This window comes from Apodemus sylvaticus, chromosome 19 (genome assembly GCF_947179515.1).
Source record: "Apodemus sylvaticus chromosome 19, mApoSyl1.1, whole genome shotgun sequence".
NCBI classification, from domain to species: domain Eukaryota; kingdom Metazoa; phylum Chordata; class Mammalia; order Rodentia; family Muridae; genus Apodemus; species Apodemus sylvaticus.
Genome location: NC_067490.1, coordinates 19,326,763 through 19,348,829, shown reverse-complemented (window position 1 = coordinate 19,348,829; position 22,067 = coordinate 19,326,763). Strand labels below are relative to the sequence as shown.

The window sequence follows — 22,067 nt, the reverse complement described above, 5'->3', positions numbered from 1 at the left end:
TCTTTGCCCGTTTCCGGGCTAGCGGGAGGGTCCGTAAGCAATCTCAAAAGTTCATCTTTCTTTGATGAGAACAATGAGGAAGGTTCTACAGAAGGAAAGGCCCTGCAAGTTGAGAGATTCCACTAACAGTGTGGTATTGGGGGTGGTTTGGGTGTTTTTGGTGTGGCAGAGAGAAAGACAGAGACACAGAGAGAGACAGAAACAGAGATGTAGAGACAGAGATAGAGACAGAGAGACACAGAGAGAAAGACACACACAGAGTCTGACAGAGACAGAAATAGAGAGAAACAGAAGCACAGAGAGACTGACACTGAGTGAGAAAGAGAACACTGAGGTAGAAAGAAAGGCCAACAAATCCTTTGATGTGACAGCCAGAGAAAAGAAGAGTCAATCTCTGGGACCCAGCAATGCGTGGCCAAAGACATCCACAGTGTTCTTGGTCAACAGGTCCCCAGTCTAAAGCCCAACAATGTGGATTCACAAAAACTTCAGATCAGACAGATAATGAAAACTCATTACATTAAGGAAAGTTTTTGTTTCTCTTTGCACATTATTACAACACAGCGTGCATTCCAATTACGAAAGCTATTTGTCTCAAATTCCCCACAGTTCATACCAACCCAGTAGAATTTCAAGGCCCTGCATTCTGTCCTTAAAGGGGTACTTTACATTTACAAAAAGGAAAGGTATGTGGTCTCTCTTGTTCCCCCCAGGGTCTCTCAATCAATCTCTTGTTGAGTATCTCCCTTCCCAAACTAACCTCACAAACGGGTCCCAAATCACACACACACACACACACACACACACACACACACACACACACGGGTCCCAAATGACAGACAGACACACACACACACACACACACACACACAACACACACACACACACACACACACCAAATCATCTGGGAAGCCTTTTATCAGTCTACAGTTTTGGGCTTCATCTCAGCCCCACTGAGAAGATTCTAGGGCAACTACACTTTGCCATTAACCAGGTTCTCCTTGGTAAATCCAAATTCAATTTGATTTCAAAAGCTGCTAATCTGCATATTCAAGACCAAACCTTTAGCAAGGGCTTTGAAGAGTTAGGCAAAACCTGTTTCTTCTGGAACCAAGGGAGGGAAGGGAGAGGGAGGGAGGGAGGAAGGGGGTGGGGGGAGGGAGGGAACCACAAAGATTATGAACTTTTTTTTTTTTTGAAAGAATCCAAGATTCTCAAACTCTCCTTAGATGGAGTTAAGAAATTGGGCTGTGTGTGTGTGTGTGTGCTCATTAATAAACCATCCCTTTGAAACACAAAACAACCCTGCTATAAATACTCTGGTTTACATGTGTGACATCAACCTTAACCATTTACATAGCCTTTTGTCCCCCTCGGGTTTCCTGTTTAATGTTTTATTAGTAACACTATATTCCATAACTCAAGGGAAAAAAAAAAGTCAGACAAAGAAAGGCTTTAATGTTGAGGTAAAAGCCAGAAAATGGAGACACAATGGTGGTCACACATGAAGAAGGTGACCTAGCAGATTCACTGCTAGTCAACATTTTCACACATTATAAAAGTAGTCAGGGTGGGTTGATAAAACCAGGCCTGTGTGAACAGGAAATACGTAGAGACTATTTTTAAAAATATTCCTCGGCTGAGAAGAAAGAATGCTACCTTAATAATTTTCTCTAATTGTGCACATGACAAGTGAGCTTGTGGGTCTAAAATGCCACCGTCCAGCATCTATCCAAGAGCTGCCAGGCGACAGGTGGTATGAAACGGCAGGATGGTCTCGACGACACGACACGACACTGCTGCTGAAACAGCACACCTCACCACAAACCAGACTCACATGAAAGAGAGTCAGTTCCCTGGTGTTATGCAGTCTATGTCCGTTAAAAGAAATCATCAAGGTTTCTTGTAAAAGTTAAGTACTAGGTTTAAAAACAAAACAAAAAAACCCCAGGAAGCTGTCATGTGAAGGCATCAGAAAATCATCACTGTGGACAAATGAAAAGAAAAAGATACCTCACAAAGTTAAAAATGAAGTTCCTCTTTGCATGAAGAGGAAACAAGCAGGCCAAAGAGGAGGTCAATAGCATTGGTCTTGAGCAACACCAGAAGAGTCAGGCCCTGAAGGCCACTTAGGGTAGAAACAGGTCCAGACAAAGGGTGGACGGGGGTCACATAGTCACGGGAGAAGTGACTGCTGAGGCAGGAGAATGCCTTCACCGTGTCCCAGTTTGTATGAAGATTAGACCATACATATTTACCTAAGGGCAGAGTTGGTGTTCAGATATGGTCCAGAACACTCCAAAGCTGGAGAGAAAAGAAATCTAAAGTCCAGACACTCCTTTGTAGGAGACCAGAAGGAGGGATAACCACAGAGTAGAGGGAGGAAAGGCGGGGGACACCCACCCCAGCAGTTTCTAGCTCATTCTCTTACCCTGGAAGTAAATGAGTCACCATTTTGCTTCAGGTTACTACATACCTGAAATTCTGACTTGAACCCCTACTACCCAACTACAGCAAACATTTCAAGTCTCCGTTAATTCACTGTTAACCCTAATTAAGCCTTAGATCTTGAAGGCACATAGACCATTATTTGAGGCCATGTGCTATGTCACCCAGTAAGAGCCTTTACACAAAAGAGACCCTGTAATACAACAGGCCACACGTTTTCCCCTCCTGCCCAGGCAATTCACAGTCTTGGGCCCCATTAAAATCAATCAATTACAAACACGCATACATAATATACATATTTACAATTTTTTAATAAAAATTACATACTATAATGCTATGTGATCATGTAATTTTATAAGATGTAATTCTTTGTGTGTGTATTTCTAGGGACACTTTGTGTGCATGTGGCTCCCTGTGGCGGTCAGATGATAACATTCAGTATTATTCCTTAGAAGCCACGCTTCTTGGCTTTTTTTTCCCCCTCCATTGTCCCGTAGCTCATCTATTTGATTGGCAGGGTAGCTTTAGCGATCCTCTTGACTTAGCTATATAATTCTTAAATAATATATAGCTTTTACATATTGCATCATTCTTCATACATCGTTTTTCATTTCATGTAAATATATTGATATTAAGGGGTTCCAGGATAATTCTTAAATAATATATTACTCTTAGCTATTGCATCGTTCTTACATACATAGTTCTTACTATAGTAAGATTTATATTTATATATAAATAGTTACGTTTCGTGTAAATATATTGATAGTAAGGGGTTCCAGGATAATCAATGGACAGAGTGAATGTAGCTCATTGCACACTGAATTTAGAAGCAGGAGCCATGCTTACCCAGATCAGCCTTTTCCTTGAGAACGTCTTTGAAGTTGAGCCCACTGTTGAGGGTTGACTGCCTGTACCTGAGCAGAGCCTCCTTCTGTCCATTTCTCCCAAAGGCCTCGGTTTTCACCGGAGTGGCTCGGAGCCCACACCTCCACTTGGAGAAATCAGAATGCGCCCATTTGACAAGGTCCTCTAATTTTACAATCACCTTTTCAGAGACAGCGATGACCTCATCCTACAAGAGGTGGGAAAGAACAGAAAATGTTATTCTGGGTTTGAAAAAATAAAAAATTAAAAAGATCCATTCTTAACCAAGCCCACCTGGATACCATGGGTCTAGCCTCACCTTTCAGAGAATGGTCTAACCTTGGACAAGCAGATTATGTGTAGCTTTTAGGATGAGAAGAGCACCGGGAACTCATTTTAGCTCAGTGGCTTCCCAGGCCTCTTTGTTTAAAGAATAATTTATAAGATGTGTTTTGCTGTGAGTTAGGAGGTTTCCAGAAACAGGAGACAGTAATTCTAAAAGGCATTTTTAATGCTAGACACAAAGCCCCATCTACCAATCTAACTCCTTGGGTGAAAGCTAATTTTTAGGTGCAATTAATTGCAAATAAAAAAAAAGTAAGGTTTAATGACTAATGGTTAGCCTGTCTTCATATAAATGGCCTAAGTAAATCTAGAATTCTTGGAACTCTGACTCACCCCTAAATTCCTATGTTTATGGTACATTTTCCCTTGGCTTATACACAAATATTGAATTTAACTTTTGTCCTAAAAAATTAAATAAAACTGTGATGTAATCCCCAAAGAAATACTCCATAAATGTTATGTGCTTCCCACTGAAAGCAACTTACACATTCTCGTGTTTCTGAAAAACTTTGCAAGCTGAGAAATGAGGGGACTTTTTTTTTCTCTTTTAATACATATGAGGGGGAGGGGCAGGAGGGGGGTGAGAAAGCCTTTGAATCTAAGAAAAGTCGTTGAAGCTTCGGTTCCTCCCAAGGATCATAAATTTGAATTTTAAGCATCTCTAATTGCTTCCAGGAAACAAGTTTTCTGTCTCAGAATTAGCCCAGCAAGATATTTAGTGGATATCTCTATGAGGAACAAAAAGGAGGCCCCTGGCTCAGAGATTCTCTGGAAAAGACTTATGGAAGCCTCTCCCTGGGCTCTGAATGAACTGATTTGAAGCATTTGACAGTTTAACTGGAGCTGACTCTCTCCCTTTCTCTGACTGAACATTTCTGAAGAAGGCTTAGCTGTGAAAAACCCCTAAAGCTTACAGAAAAATTTCAAAATAGTTCTGACAAAAGAACAACAGGAAGATGTCTCTGAACTATTAGACAGAAAGGAATTCACAACGAAACTTAGCTAATTTTGCTGTTAGATACAACTCTCTCTACCCTGCACACACACACACACACACACACACACACACACGCATGCATTCCTCCATACATACACCACACCACATACACACACCACACACTTTACACATAAACCACCACACACACATAACCACACACTGCACACACATTAACAGCCTCTCTCACACACACTGTTCCAACTCAAACAAAAAAGAGTTTTATTAAAATGATGTTTGCAGAGTAAGAGGGACTCAGCTTTGTTCTGTTGAACGTTTTAAGGTAAGAGGTAAATTTCACTTTTCCTTGTCCTGTTCAGGACTGCTTCTAAGAAAAAGAAGGTTGTTAAAAAGAGCAGTTACAAGAACTCTCTTAAGAATGGAACTCAAGACTGGGTAACGGGATCACCTCTCTTATCTTGATCAAATATGAACTTCTCGTAAAGGCAGACAAAGTGGAAATTGTGTTTTGCCCTCTTCTCAAGAAAATACCTCAAGACTTTATAAACTGTGGGGCACATTTAAAAAAAAAAAGCCATTTGCAGGGGCTGATTTCACCCACATTCAACTCTCCTATTTCTTCTTGAAATAGAAGACCTCTGCTCGTCCTGAATTTATAGCTATTACATGATGATTATGAAATGTCAGAATTTAAAAAAAAAAAAAAAGTCCAGGCTGGGTATTGTTTCAAAGCATATGGGACAGCTTCTGTGATGGGGGATGGGGCATACCAGGGACAGCATTTAGAATGTTCTGGAAAATAATCAAGCATCATGGTATATTAGTCTCCACATGAACACAGATGGAATTTGGCAACGTTTTGACCAAATAAGGCTTCGTAGAATAGACAACTTTGGAGATGAGTGTTATTCTCAAATAGATCAAATGATTATTATCATTTCAATTACCAGTTGCTTCAGATCTTTTCCGAGAAACGACATGACTCGTCCTGGCTGCCTTTCAGCAGCCGCCGAACAAATAGTTTATTAACCAAGAGAAAAATACAATCCTTATGATGTCATTAATGAATAAACTCGTCTTTCAAGATTATCTTTCTAGATTTGCCCTAGACTCTCCCTTCACTCACTTAGACACACACACACACACACACACAGAGAGAGAGAGAGAGAGAGAGAGAGAGAGAGGACAAAGAGACAGAGACACAGACAGAGAGACAGAGGCGGGGGCAGGAATTCACACAAACATATAAGGCAAAAAACCCAACTTGGGCTTAACTGTGAACACAGCCTTGTATTTTACTGTGGATTTAGAGAGATGGGCATCTCTTCACCATTGTTCGATGTGAGGATTTTAAAGGAAATCTGATAAGAACTGGAAACAGCACACAACTCTCTGAAACAAAACGACCCACGTGCACATGGAAAAATGTGTCGGGAAGCCTTCCTTTGAGCACACAATGGTATCTGTCACATGTTCATACTTATTATTCTGAGTCAGGGCTGACTAACTTTCTCATAGTGCCCGTTCTTGGGCAAGTCTCTCTGTGTCTATGAAAAGAATTCCAATAAGTTCATACCATGATTCCATGAGCTCTCCGCAAACTGAGAATTAGTACTGAATAAATATTGAATAAATATCCCTGATTCACTCTCACAGACAACACAGAAGGATTACAAAGAAATACACGTTGTTATTTTGTTAATGGACCCTGACTTTTCAATTAACCCGGTGTTTAATCAATATTTATGTCGCCCATGTTAAGAAACTTGCTAGGTCTTTTTCCTCTTCGTCATTGCTTTAAACTGTTTCTGTAATTGGGATTTGATGTCTATGACTGTACAAAAAAAAAAAATCAGTTCACTGGAGCACAAATTTTCTAAAGTCAGAAAAGATAATCCAGGCCAGAAGTCACACAGCAGCCAACCCCAAGGCCAGGGCTGGCCCTTCCGCATGTGATAAAGGTTGGAAAATTTACACACAAAAACCTAGACTTCAATCTTTTCTTATAAAACAAAACAAGGAAGGAGATGAAAAAAAAGGAACAAGCAAGAGTGAACCAACTGAAACCACCAGAAACTGAATAGCACATGCTTTTTTTATTTTTCAAGATGTGAAATCCCCTCTAGGCTAAGAGTTTCATCCCGGCCAGTCCCCAAGCTGCTCAGCTCAGAGCTGACACCAGCTATTTCAGTGGACACATCTTGATCTGTTCCATCTCCTTTTGTGTACCTGAGGAGGGCCCTGAAGGTCAGTGACACACCCTAGTGCTGACTCACTGCCAGGCTCCGAAGGCAATCAAGAATTCCCATCTGGTGACTTTGCAGCCTGGGTGCCTGGGTTCAAATCCCAGGCCTGAACTTTGTTGCTGTGAAACATATAGTAACTTCCCTAACCTTCTAGGGCTGCAATTATTTTGAACGGTATTTTCTTTTAAAGGATAAGGATACCAGCTACTGGCCATAGTCAGGGCTAGGATTCACGGGGTCTGTACAAGAGGCTTAGCACAGGAAAACACACACACACACACACACACACACACACACACACACACGCACATGCGCACACACACACACGCACATGCGCGCACACACGCACACGCATACACACATGTATGTATGTGCATGCCCACCCACAATTCATGTATCATTTGAAACAAGGGGTAAGGACATAAAGAGTATCATTGAGGCTCACATACATATTGAGTACATGCTAGATTAATTGCACAGTCAAGAGATATGTGTGCATATATATTATGTGTGTATATATAATATGTACGTATATACAACAGATACAATTAATCAAAGAAGATTACATAATATCACATAATTCCCTGCTTAATTATTTTGTGGTTATTTAGATAACTGGAAACAGATACTTTTTTTCTAGTTGTATGTTGTATGAAATATAGAGATATCTTTCTTTAAATAAATTTCATTTTTAAAAAGGATCAATTTGAACCAAGTCATGAAGCAAACCCAGGGACATGTGGACACAGTGGGGGGAAAGACAGGATAGTTAGAAGATGACTAAAATATGGCAAGAGCATTGAAGGGTTTCCCTGAACCTGCTGCTCACGGTGGGCGCCATATTGGAGTGGGGATGGGAGCAGGTACCAGATCTAACTATGAAGCTACATAGTAAAGAGATTAACAAAATCCATATGACTGTGTAAGCGTTCTCATTGATCCACTAGTATCTGAGAATGTATTTCATCACCCCTGACTTCCACGAAAATGTTACACGTTCACAAAGTTCTTCACCAACTCTTATATCCACCAATACTGTGATCACAAGACAAGAAAGGTTCCTTTTAAAAACACTTTTTAAAAGTCCCTCATATTTCATGGTCATGACCCCTCTCCCATCAGCTTCCGGCAACCCCTGACCATCCTGCCTTAAAGTGTCACACACCTTGAACCCTGTCACAGGACCCTTTCTGTGATGGCTTTTCTCACACATCACAGGGCCTTGTGAGCCTTGTCATGTTGTTGCCTGAAGAGACACAGCTTGAATCTCCTTACAATGAGCAGGTGCCCGCTGGGTAGACAGACTCAAAGTTCTATTCAACCAATCACAGTCACAGGGACTTCTGAGATGTTCCAGTTTGGGTAATTACAAACAGAACCGAATCTTCCATTCCCGGGTCTTTTGGCAAACACACATTCTTGGGTTTCTTAACACATGGGTGAAGAAGGATCACAACCACCCAAGTGATTTCTGGGATAGTTCTACCATTTTGCATTCTGACTGATAGCCAGCCTCTCCTCATCCCTGCCATCACTAGACACTGTCACTGCTAATTAACTGTGTGCATGGTAGTTTCTCGCCTCTTGTCAGTTTCCAGTTCTATTTCACCACATGACTAGCGATGCCAAAATATTATTTTTCAGGAGTTAGGGTTTTTTGGCTTTCTTTTTCTTTTTTCTTTTTGATTATGTATTTAAATCTTACAGTCGTAAATTTTGGTTTTAAAATTTGAGCTTTGAGTGGTTTCATAACTTCTGGACTCAAGTCTTTTGTCAGATTTGTTGATTGAAAATATATACCCTCTCGGGCCAGGAAGATAGCTCAGCCATTATGAGGAGAGCTTGCTGAACTTCCATAGTACTGACTTTGGTTCCCAGCACTGATGTTAGACACTTCACAAACACCTAGTGGTACAGCTCTGAACGACCTCATGCCTCTCCTGGACTCTGTGGGTACCTGGCCACACATGTGAGCATTTGTACACAGACACACATACAAGCATGCATACAAATATAGAATGATACAAATCTTTGGAAAAAAAATAATGTCTTCTGGCTATAACAGAACAAGCATTTCATTGAAGAATTCATGTGTATCTCACTGGCTTAGTTTTTTACTGTTATGGATTGTGAGTTGTTTTATTTTATTTTTGCCTCTGAATACTTTGCCTAATCTCATGTCACACAAAAAAGTCAGTGTTCTTCTCCAAACGTTTTATACTTTTTACATCAGAGGTGCGACATGATGCTGTGTTAAGTGATAAAATTCCCCGGGACAGCCACCGTCTTCACCTGTGGGTAGTGCACTATTATTTTGTAATGAATGTTGTATTTCAATAATTTATGTTTCATTTTTTGTTTGTTTGCTTGTTTTGAGAAAAGGTTTCTCTGCACAGCCTTGGCTGTCCTGGAACTCACTTTGTAGACCAGGCTGGCCTCAAACCCACAGAGAACCACCAGCTTCTGCCTTCTGAGTGCTGGGATCAAGGGTGTGTGCCACCACTGCCCAGCCTGTTTTACTTTGAATACAGTAAGAACCAACCGCTACAGTTCACATAAACAGATTTTCAGTGAGGTTTCTATACTTTTACTATAAAGGATCCTTCATTTAAATAAACAGACATAGCAAGGCAGTGGTGGCACATGCCTTTAATCCCAGCACTTCAGAGGCAGAAGCAGGTGAATTTCTGAGTTCAAGGCCAGCCTGGTCTATAGAAAGAAACCATCTTGAAAACCAAAAAAACCAAACAAACAAACAAACAAATAAACAAAAAACACCAGAGAGAGAGAGACCCTATCTCAAACAAGCAAAACAAACAACAACAAAAAAAATGAGCAAAAAATAAGCAAAAACAACCCAAAAAACAAAAAGAAAGAACAAAGTTATTAAGAATTCTGTATCATACCACTGGGGCAAGGTATTATCTTATTCTTTGTTTTCCTTGACTTCCTTGTAAGCTTGTGACTTAAATTACCCTTGAAGTAAAATCCTTTGTGTTAAGAACTCAGTGGTATGTGCACCCCTCCCACGGGTCCACTTTCACAGGTCTGTGGCAGTTTTTCTATGCTCCACCTCCTTGGGGGAGGGGGACACAGATAAGGACCGAGCTGCCCATTTTTGGGGCGCCTTGCTGAGAAGAGACAAGCTTAGGGGGACCTAGGTGTCTGGTGCTGGACCTGTGCTTTGGTTTGGAGTCAAACTCTGTCTTTGAGTCCCAAGGCTGTTGACTCTATGTACATCTTTGAGAAGAGAGTCTGGTCTGGAGCGAAGGTGATCGATCGGCTCACAGATAGGAAGGAGAGGCCTGAGGACTGCTCCCCCAGCCCCGCCCCCCACAGCTGCCCCCACAGCTGTCCCCACAGCTGCCCGCACAGCTGCTGATACCTGAGGGCTCCACTCAGCTTTCCTGGCTCCTGTTTGTCTACTTCCTCATTCCACAACCCCGGGAGAAGGTCGAGGAGACATAGTCTTAGTTCCCGTCAAGGACCAGATTTTCCTTTTCTGTGTTTCAATCTTTGAAGAAGCCACTCCCGATGGGGATGGGGTTTTCGCACATTCATCTCGAATGCCCATGAAGACATCCTAAAGTTTGATTCCATACAGTCAGCCACGCTCCAGCTTTCTGGACCTAAGCATCAACTCTAGTGGACTACATAGCTGGTTTTGCTCACGTGATCAACAATACTTCCCTTGACATGAGGAGAGTTAAATACACTCCAGCTATGGCTAACGTTTCCTCGATGAGTACTCTTCATTTCCTTCCCATAGATAACCTGCAAGGCAGAGAGACCCATCTCTAGTCCCTTACAGCATCCTTGTGACGAAGTCACGAGCAGTGACACATAGAAGTGAAACTGGAACCTTCCAGCTCTTGTCCACAGAACGAACAAGCATTGCTTCCGATTATAATATTGAAAAATGACACCAGGAGCCTCACAGCTCACACCGCTCATAGCCTGGGACCACCTGGAGACCTAGACCAGAGAGAGATTTTGAACTCTCAATGCCTTTTTAAACAATTGCAATGAATTTTTGATACGAAGAGCTAAGCCTATGTCTTTGATAACAAAGTCTGTGCCAACAGAGAGAGATTCTCCCACCCCCTCCCACTACCACCACCATGGCGGACCTCAGCTAAGCCCCAAGGACACAGTCCTGCAAATCATAGCTGAAGGCTCTTCAGGGACCTGGAGGTGGGCAGGGATAAGAGCAGGGGCTGTTCTTCTCAAACTGCCAGGAACAGCTCAGATTTCACAATACGCCCCATAGCGCTTAAAACAGCAGAACATGGAGACACAAAAACAGTAAATCATGGTAGTAACTACACAAACTGGAAGGCCGAACTAAGAGCCCATTGGGTTCCACAAATGCCGGGTCAACGTGCTGAGGACTGAGAGACTGGTATACTTGGCTTTAAAAGAAACCTACACACCGCACCCTTCCCCTCCCCCTCCCCACCCTTTCCCCTCAGAGCTCTGGGATAAACCATGGGAGAGAGGGAGTTGGACCGATTACGGGTCAGAGGTGGTAGATAACATCAAGGAAACTGTTTTTCTGGACACAACAGGGGCAGCTGCTCGTAAGAACTCACAGCAGCTGTAACCGCATACGTAATACCTTCGGGCAAGCTCAAGCCAAAGAGGATCCCTGCGTGAAAGTGGGGGTGTGTGGGCGTGGCAATCTACTACTAGGTAAGGGGTGGTTGGCTTTTCATAGCTGCGGGGGCGGGGGAAGGCAGGGGTCCTTTTGCTCTAATAAGGTGATCCCTGGTAGACTGACTACAAGCCAGAACAGGCCCCACTCCCCAAAACTAGTTGAGCAATACAAAGTAGACTTGATGGGGAGAAAACTCAAAAATTAGGTGGTAGGAAGAGAGAGAGAGTGGTTAAGGGAAGGCCTGGGGGGGGGGGGGATGAATCAATGTTCAAAAACGCGTTGTGAAATTCTCAAAAAGAATAATCTTTTTTTTTTTTTTTTAGGATGAAACATTTTCATCCTTACGGGATCCAAGAATGAAGAGACCGATCGTGTCAACTCTTAGGACGCTTGGGCAAGCATATGTGGTGGAGAGCTTGTCACCTGAGTGCCCAGCTCTGATCACACCCCCTGATTTACAAGGCCCCCCCCCCTTCAAAATTCTCTAGCATGAGGCCCTTCCCACACTGTTCAATTGCTGTCCCTGATGTTGTGATGTGCTTAAGAGACACTCAGGGTGAACACAAACACGTACACGTCAGGTAAAGGGATAGAGATAGGGAAGCTTTTGTAGGTCAGTGGTACGGGCGGGAAGATGAGGGAAACGTAGAGCTTCATCATGCTACTGTCCTTGTAGCTCCCAGGACCCCAGCAAAAGAGAGAGGATGCTTCATCAAGACAACCCAATGGGTCACAAAGGAAAGAGCCAAAAACTGAGGCGGCGCACCATAGAGGAAACACAAGAGAGGGGCTGAAGAGATGGCTCAGCGGTTAAGAACACTGGCTGCTCTTCCGAAGGTTCTGAGTTCAAATCCCAGCAAGCACATGGTGGCTCACAACCATCTGTATGGCTACAGTGTTCTCATATGCATAAAATAAGTAAATAAAAACAAAATAAGAAATAAAAAAATAATTGTTTTAAAAAAGGAAACACAAGAGATGGCTAACACAGGAATCTAGGCTGGTACCAACTCAGTAGCACTTTCTAGAAGGTCACAGAAGGGCGGGGTTAGTGACTAGGATGGGCAGACCCTTTCACCATCAGCTTAGATAGTCCTAGGAAGGGAAAAAGAAAACACAACTGCCTTCAGACGCCTCTCAATCCTGGAGGACACCATTATAGCTGAAATCCATGGAACCACAAGGGCTCAGGGGCTCTGACGATGAAGACAAAGGCTGATGGAGAGAAGAAATGGGTGCCCAGACAAGGACCGAACCCACAGACATACTCTATTCCAGTCCTTATCTGTCGTCTGGGTTAATATCATCCTCTCTGATACAAGAACGGCAATAGATGGTAGCTATCATTTCCTAATGTCCTTATGAAGCAAAATAACAAGCTATTGGCTCTAAGCTGGTGCCCCCAGTGGGAATCGCTGCTATTATTACCTGAAACATAATGCTAAGCCTTCCTTTGGCATCAGTCTTTGCTGCTGAATTGCATGATTCTGTCTTCTTCAGTAAGAGCTCAGATGGTTAGGTTTTTTTTTTTTTTGTGGAATCACAACTGTACCCTTGCTTAACTCTCTTTTCCTTCCCAAAGTGACAGTGACAGGTGTCATCCTTGTGTCTCTTGGGATCTCTGTTATGTCTCAGGACCTTAGACATAGGAGCACAGGCAATATTTGAAAAATATCTTCATGAAAAATGTTTACTACTGTGTGTGTGTGTGTGTGTGTGTGTGTGTGTGTGTGTGTGTGTGATGATGGAGTAGGGGAGAGAGAAAAAGAGAGAGAGACAGGAGGAGGAAGCACACGCCAGCTACAGTATGCAAGTAGAGGTGAGAAGACAACTTGTGAAAATTTATTCCTTCCTTCCATCTTGTGGGTTTTGGGATAGAACCTGGTTGTCAGGTCTGGAGGTAAGAGCCTCTATCCACTGAGTCATCTTGCCATCCCTTTAAAAAATTATTGTTTATCTGTTTATTATATATTTATCTATATATCCATGTATCTATAAATATATGTATGTATCTATGTAGCTAAGTATCTATGTATCTATATTTTTCTTTCTTTTCTTTCTATCTTTCTCTTATTTTTTTTCTTTCTATTCATCCACCCATTGGCCTTTTCCTGAGATGTCTCATTTGCCTCCAAAATAAGTTAGACATTGCTGTTCACGTTCTAGTTAAAAACACAGAGATCTTCCTCTCTGGGTGGTGAAGATAGTTCTTACTGTATGCTAGGATTTGTCTTAACCTTTGAGCTCCATGGAAAAGATTCACCATGAAGGTTTTTTAGCCACTGAGTTCCTGTTTTCTATCCCAGCCTCTCCTCTTCCACCATCTTCACTACCCTCAACAGTCACTCAACAGGAAAGGCCCCATAGCTCCAGGAACTATGGGAATCTGTCCAGGCTCAATCAAGTTAAGGAGCACTGCTCCGAGGTAGCAATGTGTTATGTGTCATGTGATCAGTAATGAGACCATCCTTCAGGGTAAGGCCCACAGACAGCACTTGCATATGAACAAGCAATCAAACAACAACAACAACAACAAACTTAAGTATTGTGTGTTCATAACTACATCTTAAGGCATGCCAAGTGAAATCCTGTTAGGTGACAGACTGCTCCCCCTGAGCAGCAGAACATGTCTCTTCTTCCATCAAAGAAAGTGTCAAGGGGAACAAACCTCCCAAAATAGCCTCCAATTAGTTTCCGTTTCTTCTCTTTTGTGTTTTTGTCTCCTTAAAGTTAAGGACAATTTTCACGGAGAAGAAGAAATTATATCTGAGTTGGAGGAAAACTGAGTTGGAGGCCTGAGTTTGGCTGGGTTTCCTTCAGATAAATTAATGGATTGTTAACTCCACAATCTATTCTTTAACTGCTTTCAGATTGCCTTATCTAGCTTGGCACCCATATACTTAGCTCTGGACACTAAAACAGTAACAAAACAAAAAAGATAAATGGGGGTAATTCTCACCTGAGCTACTGATAAGAGTATTTTGTCTGTATGTGTGTGTGCACACGCACAATGATGAACACAACCACACACACACACACACATACATACCAGTTGTCTCCCTAAATCACCATCTACTTAGCTTTTAAGATACACTCTCTAACTGTTATGTGAAATAACTCAAAAACATTCATTCTTAGGGCTCCTGTTTGTGTGTGTGTATGTGTGTGTGTGTGTGTTTTGTTGCATGTTTGTTTAAAATCAATACATGACTCTCTCTAGTACTCTCATATACAGTTCAGGAGGACTGACCTTGCACAAACTCTCAAAGGAACGGGTTACCTCATTCGGTAGCATGTTTGCCTGGTGTGTGTGAAGCCCTATCCCAGAACCTCATCCATTGGGCCTGGTGACTCACAGCTGTCATGGCCGCACACAGGGTGTAGTGGCCAGAGAATGGGCAGTTCAAGGTCACCTTTGGCCGTATAGTAAGTTTGAAGCTTGTCTGGGCCTTAAGAAACCATACCGCAAAACAGCATTGTCTCAGACGAATAAAGATGAAAGAATTTTGCCTCCCTTGGTACGGGATAGAGGTGGAGGACACCTGAATTACAGCTCACTGTTATCTGGCCTGGCCTCTTGCTCTTATTGTCCTTAATGGGGACAGAATCACTGCAAGACTGAACTGCACCCATTCAGGAAACTTTTATGTAGACACCTAGGAAATCCCCTTTCTGTTGTCTCTGGTTACACACACACACACACACACACACACACACACACACACACACACACACACACGATCTGGGCATGCTCCCTCTTGTTAATCACTTTTTAACTGTCTCACTCACCAGTTCACACACGCACAATGACGACGGCACCTGGCTAATTTGAAGCCTCCAGCTTTGTGCAGCAATGTCAATTGTCCTATCACTTAAAGAGCTTTGTATTTTTCTGTCCTAGTTTCTACTTTTCCGGAGCCTGGTGATATGCTCTGCCTCGATAAAGGAGCCAGCCTTCCATCAAAACCCTCTTCGATCAAACCCCCTCAACTCCGTATGGAAAAAGAAATAACTCTTGCACATTTTTGAATAAGCCTGGATTGAGGAGAGAGTCGATCTGAAACTGCTATGGATATTTCTGCTTACGTTTAGAAGTTGTGGTGTGGGGCCCAAAGCAGAGAACACACCTGGGCATCTAGAACTTTCTAGGTCCAGCTCTGGTGATCTTAGGGAGATGGTATAAACTACAGAATACAGTCTACATTTTCCTTAGTGAATTGTGAAAGGTGGGGTTCAAACTTATAGAGTGTCCCTTTCTCTTCTAATGTCCTGTGTATTCCAGGTGGAGCTTGAGAATGGCTGAATCAATGTGTGGATGAATGAGTGAATTCTACTGGACATTCTCATAATCAGGCCCAGAAGGTAACTCAGAGGGCAGCATCTTTGCATGGAAATGTTCCCGAGATGAACTTTACCCCATGTAGTCAGGAGAGATTTTTATTGTAGCATTCATTCCCTGACTGAATTTTAGCTGATCCCAGGATGCTGCCCCATCTCTCTGCATCCAGCACCCAGCTGAGGATCAACTAAGGAGAGAAATGGATGAATAAATAAAAAAAAAAATGCCCTTCGTCAAGGGCGTATTGCCTGAAGAGGCTAAAATTGATCTGCACTTCCATCCTTGATGCTGGCTTCACCAGACAGGAAAGATCTGGAAGTAAGACTCTGACTCTTGGAACACCAGTATAGTGGTAGGGGAGTAACCAGGAACCAGTCGGGCCTCAGTTGAGTGCGCCAAATGTCAAGTGGTCATAAGCAATGTTCTTCATCCGTTAAATACTGAACATCAACTATGTATCAGGCATGGTGGCTTTTGGTTGAGAATGAAAGAGACAAAAATCACTGTCTTTCTGGTCCCCATGGTTACCTCTGAGTATATAAACTGGGGGTAGGAATGGGGGTGGGGGTAGGGGTAGGGATGAGGGTGGGGATGGGGTGGAAATGGGGGTGGGGGAGTAGAACAGAAAAGCCAGAAAGTAAACAAAATCACAAACAAGGAGCTACTGGGGGAGGGGCAGAGAGTGTCAGCTGAGGGCCAGGATGTGGGGTAGAGCCAGGGAAGGTCCTGGGAGACAGAGAAACTGAGCAGTGGCTGAAGGTCCGCGGTCAACTTCAAAGACAGAGGAAGACTTTGAGGAGAGCGTCCAGCCTAACTGTGTCCTTTGCAACTGAGGCGGGCTCTCTTTTGAGTCTAGACCCATTTGGTCAACGTACCCCTAGGTTTTGCACAAATACTTTCCCAGGAGTCATTTACAATAAATATTAAACATTGATCAGGGGCTACCAAGATGACTTAGTGGGTAAAAGTGCCTCCTGATCTGAATTCAGTCTCCTGAACCCAAATGGTACAAGGAGTGAACGGAAGTCTCAAAAGTTGTCTTCTCTGACCTTCAGGTGTATACATTGTGACACCTACACACACAACCCTGACCCAAAGTAAGCCAATAAAATGTACATCATTGTTTTGTTCGAAGCTGGCAGAAATCGACTTCCTCTTCGAACATTTAGTGCCTTTGTATATCTGAAACACATTGCTGAAAATCAACTCGCATTATTCCTTAAAGAGAAATATAGGTCAGTCTCCACAGGGGAAAGGCTGATTTCCATGGAATTCAGGGGACGGAAGGCCAGCTGTTCCTCAGTTGGTGCACTGAGGTTGAAGGGCATGGGGGAAGGGGTCATTTGTTCCTCTTTCCTCAACAATGATCTTGTTCATTAGAAACACAAATCCAAGGAACAATGCCTTTTATCTGGATTTTTAGTTGTCTTTCAGAACCATCCTGATTTAATGTCCTATCTCAGTGACTCTACCAGACAGATTCCTCTTTCTTATGCTGTGTGGCACCTGCTTCTACCAGCTACTGGCTTTCCTGTCCCTCTAGCTAGATTTACCCACATCAGATACAATGCCCCTTTGAGCTAAACTCCTCAAATGTATTGATCAAGACATTAGGTTTTAAAAAAGACTCAATATGGCTTGTTGACATGCTGTAAGACTAACAAATCTTTAAAAGATTAAAGCAATCTGCTGTCTGGTGTGTATGTCATCTATAATTACATGCCTACAAGAGGGAGGCGGTGTTTGGGGAGAGGGAGCAAGAACTGCCCAAGAAGGCTGCCTAATAAGAGGAAAGAAAGGGCAAGACAGAGCAAGACCGTCCTTCAACCCACAGAACAGCTGTGCGAGATGAAAACCAGCTCTGTTCCTGAAGGTCATAGAAGGTCACTTAGAGGTCTCCAAGCCCCCAACTCTCTTCCCTCCAGATCTATGTCTGAGCATGGATGACGCATAAGTTCTCATTCTGATCAACAGAATTAAGCAGAGAGGAATGAGATACCACTTCTGGAACCGGCTTACCATGTGTGATGGGATACACACAGGTGCCCATGTGTCATAGCAAGAGACCACTTGATATTCAGGTTAACAGTCCTTGGGGATGTCAGACCTTCCAGGGGAACAAGGGAATGAACCTGGAAGCCCATTCACCTTCAGCAGAGTTTGTGGTAGCAAAAGCCCCAGCTCACACTGTGGTTGTAGTTTTGAGAGATGTCAAGCCAGAGACTCCCAGGTAACCTCCGCTCAGCCCTCCCCCCCCCTCCAACCCACAAAAACGGAGAAGAGTAAGTGTTGCCTAAGATGGCAAAGCTAGAATAATTTGCTGTGTGAGAAATGGATAAGCAAACCCAAGATCTGTGACACAGGACACACTGTGTGCTACCACACGGTGACAAAATGGGATATCTGTGCAGCAAGGTGCTAAACTCCAGTTTCAACCGTCTCTGGAGAGGACACTGCTTTCTTCTAAACAGATGATAAGCCAATGGAAAAATATTTCATGCCTCTGCCTACATGCAGGATCAGGGGACGATATCTCTGAACATTTTCAAGGACTACATACTAATGCCCGCGGACATTTCAAGATTGGAGGGGGGAAAATATCTCATGTTACCAATGAAAGAAGCACCTACATAAAAATGGGCTGGTATCACTCTTATCTTTGGCCTCCTCAACGATCCCCTCATAATACTAATAAATATTGATTAGGTTTAATTCAGTGGAAATCAAAGATTTATAACTGAAAAATAGAAAGGTTATATTTTTCTAGAGTAATAATGTATTTTGTTCTTAGATACCACAAAAGGATTCTATGGCTCATGGCTTTTCTTTTCTTTCTAGCTTGTCAATCAAAAATCATCTTCTAAAGACTGCTGGTCTGGGGGAGCAGCTGGCAATGTGTGAGCCTGAGATCTATAAGGCCATGAGCACAAAACTCTGCAAGATCTCTGGCCAAAATTTAGACAAGGTTGCTCTTTTTTATAAAAAAGAAAAAGGGAGAGGGAGAGGCACGCCCACTACACACACACACACACACACACACACACACACACACACACACACACACACACCCCACACACACACACATAAATTGATTAATTAAGGCAATCGAGGCATCTTCATATTTTGGCATGACAGGAATATTTTTCACTCTGCCAATCAGATAGGTTCTTTAAGGGATTCTTTGAATACCTGCTTGACTATTAAATTACTGACAGTAACATCAAAAATGTGAAGAAACAGAACAAATACTATAACAAAACAGGAAGCAGAGCCCACTGATAATTTTAAAAGATATCACCGTTTATGTAACACATACAAAAATTATATTAGAAAAACATATTCAGCTCCTCTTATTAGAACCTTCTTATATATAGTTTGTTTTGGTTTTGGTTTTGGTTTTGGTTTTCGAGAAAGGTTTTTCTGTATAGCCCTGGCTGTCCTAGAACTCACTCTGTAGACCTCGAACTCAGAAATACGCCTGCCTCTGCCTCCAAAGTACTGGGATTAAAAGCATGCGCCACCACTGCCCAACCATGATAGATATTTTACAACCCAATACATTATTGCTGAAGGCATATTCAACTTTTAGGAGCACAAAACACAATCCAACTCCTATGGTGAATATTCGCTGGCAACAGAAAGGGGGACAAATAATTTCACTTAAGACACAGTAAATCTGATGACCTTTTGGTATTTATGACATTCCATATATTTTGGAATAATTTGACAAGGAGTACCACAACAGTAATTCCAACTGAATTCGAATAACCTGATATACACTGTGGGATTAGCCCAAAGCAAAGGACACAATGTCCCAGCTGGCATGCAATCTCTATTTAGAATAGTGGTTCTCAGCCTTCCTAATGCTGACACACACCCTTTAGGACAGTTCCTCATGTCATGGTGACCTCCAGCCATAAAATTTCTTTTGTCGCTACTTCAATTTCTTTCGTTGCCACTTCATAACTGCAATTCTGCTACCATTATGAATTGTAATTTAAATATCTGTTTCCCTGATGGTCTTGGGTGATCCCTGTGAAAGGGTCAGGAGACCTCCAAAGGGGTCAAGACAGGATCCCAGGTTGAGAGCCCTTGTTTTAGAGAATCCTTCCCCTAACTATGGTGCACCCAAGGCATCCTGGCTGGGCTACATCCTTCTGCTGTGTTTGCGTCTTCGAAAGGATTTTGGACCGGGGTAGAGCCTTTTATATATTACTACCAAGAAAAGAGATGAAGAAAGAGGAGGAGGAGGAGGAGGAGAATAAAAAGAGAAGGAAGAAAGAAGGGAGGAGGAGGAAGAGAAAGAACAGAAGGAGGAAGGGAAGCAGGAAACAGGGAAGAAACAAGAAGAGAGAAGGGCATTGAGAAGAGGAGGAAGAGGCAGGCAGGGAACCAAAAACAGACTTTCAAATGAAGAAGCTGGCAATTTGCAGATACTTGTTTTGAGCAGCGGGAAAGTGGAAATATCTAAAATAAATGCCTGTTACACACTCAGGAGACACCAGGTTTCCCGGCGGTTGCATCATGACAGAGGGGTAGGGGGATGGTATGTGGGAAGCTGTAGGTATGACCTTTGGCCTACTGAGGAGGAAGCTCTGGGACGCAGGTGGTGTCCCGTGACCTCATCTGTCTCCTTGGATTTTGTTACAGCTGATACAGAGATGTCCCCTACAGCTCCTTTTAATGCCTCAAGTAGCCAGAAGAGAATGGATCTGAGCGAGTCAGCTTCGGAGTCCAGAAATCTCAAACCCAGATCAAAACCTTTGAACCTCACTCTCACGTGTCTCCTGGGACAGGTGATACCCCTCCAGGATTTAGTGTCATGGGTTTCTTGGTTATTGTTTTTCAAACAATAGCCCAGTGACTCAAGCCAATAAATTACTTATTAAGGAACCGTTAACAGGTTGTCTAACTCGGTGGCAGACTTCAAAAAGCTAGGATTAGTCAAGGACCAGGAAGAGCAGGGTATATGCCAAAGACCTACCAAGAGCTCAGGGTACGCCAGGTCCTAATTTGGTTCTGACCCCCTTGTGGATTTTATTTGAGATTCCCAGCCCAGTTCCGTTCACCCATTTCAGTAAAAAAAAATTCTCAGATGCCAAAGACATGAGGCCAGCTGGCCAGAACGGCACAGTGACCGACCGACCGACCGACAGAGTAAACATTCACTGTTTTACCGGGAGCCTGCACTGACAGTTTGTATTTTAACCTCCAAGAAGAAAACACACTTGTGGAATTATTAATCAACACTGGCTCCAGATTTAAGCCCTAGTGACACACCAGAAAGCCTCGCCTCAGTCTACCCTGTTTCTGGGCTGCCCATTAGAACTCAAGTCCTCTAACCAAATGTAGCACACATCCAGCATCGACACACTGTTGTGTGCCTGTGGCTTGCCTTCTGCCTCAATTTCCCCTTTTCACAGTGTCTACCCTACCCAAGTCCTAATGTTTTCAGAGGTTCTTCCATCACCATCCTCTCTCTCCTTGATGCCTTCAGGATATCCAACCTCTGACAGCTCCTACTTCCCTTTCACACCTCAGTCAACAATCAACACACCCTTCCTGTGACCTCACAGGCGTGAGGGAAAGTCAGACTCACTATGCACAGTCCTGCTATTATTCCTCAGGATCCCTGTTCTTCACTCCGGATGCCGAAAGCTGGCTACAAAGAATGGGAAAGCAGGGCTTGGATCTAAGTGACAACTCAATTCACTCCCCACCCACCCCCACCCCCCATTTCCTGCTGCCTCCTTTAAGCCAACAGGTTCCTTCTGGTTTAATTACAGAAAACCAAATCTGATAACATAATTTAAAGCTCTAGACACTGCAGGGTGGCGGTCCATGGGTCACAGCTGGACTAAAGGTCGTGTTTTGTTTGGCCCGCGGAGCATGTCAAAAAGTGGATTAAACGGCCAATGAACATCACGCAGAATTCCAGCTTCTCATACAAAGTTGAAGGTTTGACAAAACTGAGACTATTCCTGCCTGGCAATCACAGGTAGAGCCTGGGGAGCAATGGTTTAGAGCCACACAGCAAGTGAGCTTTACAGGTTCTGGCTCCCCATTGGAACGCCATATTGTCCCTTAGATGTGTCTACCTTCAATGGTTGGTTTCCACACTGGCCTGTGTGAGCTCCACAGGCGTTCCTTTCCTCTGGACATCCATGGAAGGCTTCTTGGAGGAAGTGGCTTTGGATGGAAGATGGAAAGACG

The 22,067-nt window shown here is 43.1% G+C and overlaps 1 protein-coding gene across 1 annotated transcript in view; it reads right to left on the bottom strand.

Annotated features, from left to right (window-relative positions):
- The window catches only part of Arid5b (AT-rich interaction domain 5B), a 184,519-nt gene that overhangs the window by 148,824 nt on the left and 13,628 nt on the right, over nt 1–22,067 (bottom strand). The window contains exon 3 of the mRNA XM_052164626.1: nt 3,295–3,520. Coding sequence (XP_052020586.1) covers nt 3,295–3,520 — 226 coding nt within the window. The remainder of the gene's footprint in view (nt 1–3,294; nt 3,521–22,067) is intronic.